General features: G+C 46.7%; 1 protein-coding gene across 1 annotated transcript; it reads left to right on the top strand.

The window, feature by feature from the left end:
* The first annotated feature begins 541 nt into the window (after window positions 1–541).
* Window positions 542–1,741, top strand: LOC137401959 (insulin receptor substrate 4-like). Its single transcript, XM_068088430.1, has one exon. The coding sequence runs from the start codon at window positions 542–544 to the stop codon at window positions 1,739–1,741; it is 1,200 nt and encodes a 399-aa protein (XP_067944531.1).
* Window positions 1,742–3,098: the final 1,357 nt, after the last annotated feature.

Here is a 3,098-nt window from a genome sequence, read left to right as displayed (position 1 = left end):
AGGAGCAGCAGGTACGGTGGTAAGGAGAGACGGTACACCAGAGAGTTATTGGATACGTGTTGGTTCGGGTGAGATCAGGAGAAATAGGAAACATCTTTTTCCTCTTAATAACAATCTCTCCTGGGGTTCTTCTAACGATACTAACACCGGTAGTCAGGGTGCTAACCATAACATCCCTAATGATTTCTGTGAGTTGTTTGAGGATAGTGAGGAAGGTGAAACGCGGTACTGGGTAGACAACCAGCCTAGGCCTGGTGTAGGCGGGGAGAGAATAGGTGGTTTAAATGATGAATCGGAGGAACCACCCGGTGCCACGATTGGAAGTGGCCTAGCCAGTGGGGATCCCGATGTGAGTAGTCGAGATACCCGAACCTCGCAGGGTACTAGAGAAGGGGCAATAGCCAAAAGCACTGTTACAAGGAGTGGTCGGGTCAGTAAACCCCGGCTAGATAAAGATAGTTTTTACTATTAACCGTTGTTAAAAGATGGTTGCCATGTTGCAGATTGTTGTAAAGAAATTCCATCAAAACTACAATCACAAATGGCAAGCAGTTCAGGTGGCGAGGCTAGTGGTGGCGGACGACCGGAGAAGGATTGCAGTGAGGATAGAGTGGGGGAGAGGAAGGACGGTAGTGAGGCTAAGAAGCCTGTAGTATATGGCAGTAGCGGTAAGATTTGGTGTATGATATGTAGAGTTAAACGAGATCACTTGGCGGTAAATTGCCCTGGTAATGCTTGCAGGAGGTGCGGGAGAAGTGGACACTGGCAGAAGGACTGCAAGGTACCCATCTGCCAGTGGTGTGGGGAGACCGGGCACGCTGTTAGTGGATGCCCCCGTAGAGGTACAGGTGGTCCAGTGAGCACGGAGGCAGGGAAAAGGAAGGGCAGTGAGGAAGTACCAGCGCCTCAGAGGAAGGTGAGGAGTTATGCTGAGGTGAGTGGCGGTGCTAGACAAGTTGCTGCACCAGTACCCATTATGGGGAAGGTGAGCTCTTTTTTAGCAGACGTGACCAGTGATGGGATGATGGACATGGAAGGTTGCCGGAAGAGGATCGCTAGTATTGAGCGAGAGGAGGCGGAGGTACGTAGGAAGTTCGAGACAGAGTTGGTCAGACTGGCTGCCGAGCGCAGGGCAGCGGTCAGTGAGTTTGAGAATGCAGAGGCATTCAGGGCGGCCATTGAGCAGTTGGCCAAAGTTCAGAGGAGGATTGCAGGTGGTAGGCTTGCACCGGAGGAGGGTCAGGCCGAGGTGAATAGGTCTGGGCCAATATCAATTCCCAGCTCTGTGGCGCCACCCCCTGAGCAGCCGATTACGGCCCAGGGGGAGACTTCCCACAGGATGCCTGTTAGGCCCGTCTCCACTGGGGAGAGCGTGGTCATGACGGAAGGGGCGGAATCTGAGGTTGAGGAGTCGTTATCGGCCCAACTACCAGTTTCCGAGCCAGTTGAGAGTAGTGTTGGAGATGTTGGTGGAAGTAGTGTTGGTTGTGACAGAGGTCACGGTGGTGGTGACAGAGGTCACGGTGGTGGTGACGGAGGTCACGGTGGTGGTGACGGAGGTCACGGTGGTGGTGACGAAGGTGGTGAAGGAGGTCACGGTGGGGGTGACAGAGGTCACGGAGGTGGTGAAGGAGGTGGAGGAGATAAGGAGAGTAGTGCGGCCGAGTACGACAGCAGCCCCGGGTTGCTCGGGAGTGATGATGGTACGCAGGAGGTGTCGATGGAGGAAGACCTGGGTTAAAGCGTAAGGTAAACTTCACCAGCAAGGTGAGTTGATGAATGAGTTCCAATGTATTTCTGGAAGGTTAGTGGCCCATACAAAAAAAGAAAAGAAAAAGGGCATGTTGTATAATCGAGCTGGTGGGCCGCGGGCTACGCTAATGCCCGAGGTCATGGTAGTTACAGGTAGTTACGAGAGGTCACGGGAAGTACGAGAGGTTACGGGAAGTACGAGAGGTTACGGGAAGTACGAGAAGTTACAGGAGTATAAAGGCGTGGGGAGATTGGGAGAGCTTTATTCTTTACATCAACCGCATGTGAGTACACACGTTTATATAACAATTGCATCAAACTTTACAAAATTATTCAAGGTTTTCACAAGTTATTCGGCATGGTTTCGTCATCGCAAAAAATCTCTCCTAGTCTTTTTACATTGAAATCAACTCCATCAGTCTCTATTACCGAAGTTGAGGACGATTATGATCTGGACATTATGGTATGTATTTGTTTTGCAGTGCAGATACGTTTTTTCTATAATCAACTGCATTAGTTAATTCGTTTGTTTAAAAACCGATCGCTTTCATTAAATACTTCAGGTATTGTTTTTGTACTTTCTTAACACTTATTAATATTTTTTTCTTTTTTGTGTTTGCTGCAGATTGAGAATGAAACAACCTACTCTGATTACGAAAACTAGAGACAAGTAGTGATATTCACCATGGCAGAAATATTGGCAGAGAAGCAACCAGTCAACCTAGTAGCAAAGCAAACAGGCAGAAAAGCAACCAGTCAACAACCATCGACAACAACTCCTTGATATCGCTGCAGCAAACATGATTAAATTATATATTTTATTTCATGTATAGATATATTATAATTTATTACAAACTTGAGTGTACAAATACAATGTTTCAAAAACAAATACAATTTTACAAACAATGAATGGAGTAAATATAAACAGTTTAGTCTATATGGCGGTTGTCTAGAGCAATAAAATTAAACTGATACTCTTGATAAGTGAATACTAGCGTGTAATGGTGCTCTCTGATTAGTTATTGTGGTAATAGCAGCTCTATGTCGCTGTCACTGTCTTGGGTAGATGTTAAAGGCGATTCTCTCGCTACTACATAGCTGGTAAGGAAGTTCTCATCAGAAATCTCCTCGTGGCTTACTATTGCAAAGTTCTGCCGGTTGGCCAAAGATTTGTGCTCGTAAAGGCGTTTTTGTTCCCTTTTTTAAACAGATATATTCTCTTCATAAGTAGCTGCAGTCACTTCTACCTCAATTTCCAGACCTCCCTGAATAATTGGTGATCTTTTAAGAATGACATATACCACCCTTGCAGTCATTGTACTCGCGTGTATGATGAAAAATCTCTC

The sequence above is a fragment of the Watersipora subatra genome, chromosome 8, assembly GCF_963576615.1.
Source record: "Watersipora subatra chromosome 8, tzWatSuba1.1, whole genome shotgun sequence".
In the NCBI taxonomy this organism is placed as follows: Eukaryota; Metazoa; Bryozoa; class Gymnolaemata; order Cheilostomatida; family Watersiporidae; genus Watersipora; species Watersipora subatra.
This window is presented reverse-complemented; position numbering and strand designations above follow the sequence as displayed.

What these genes read in the sequence shown, in the direction of transcription:
- LOC137401959 (XM_068088430.1), top strand. Translation starts at nt 542, where the DNA reads ATGGCAAGCAGTTCAGGTGGCGAGGCTAGTGGTGGCGGACGACCGGAG.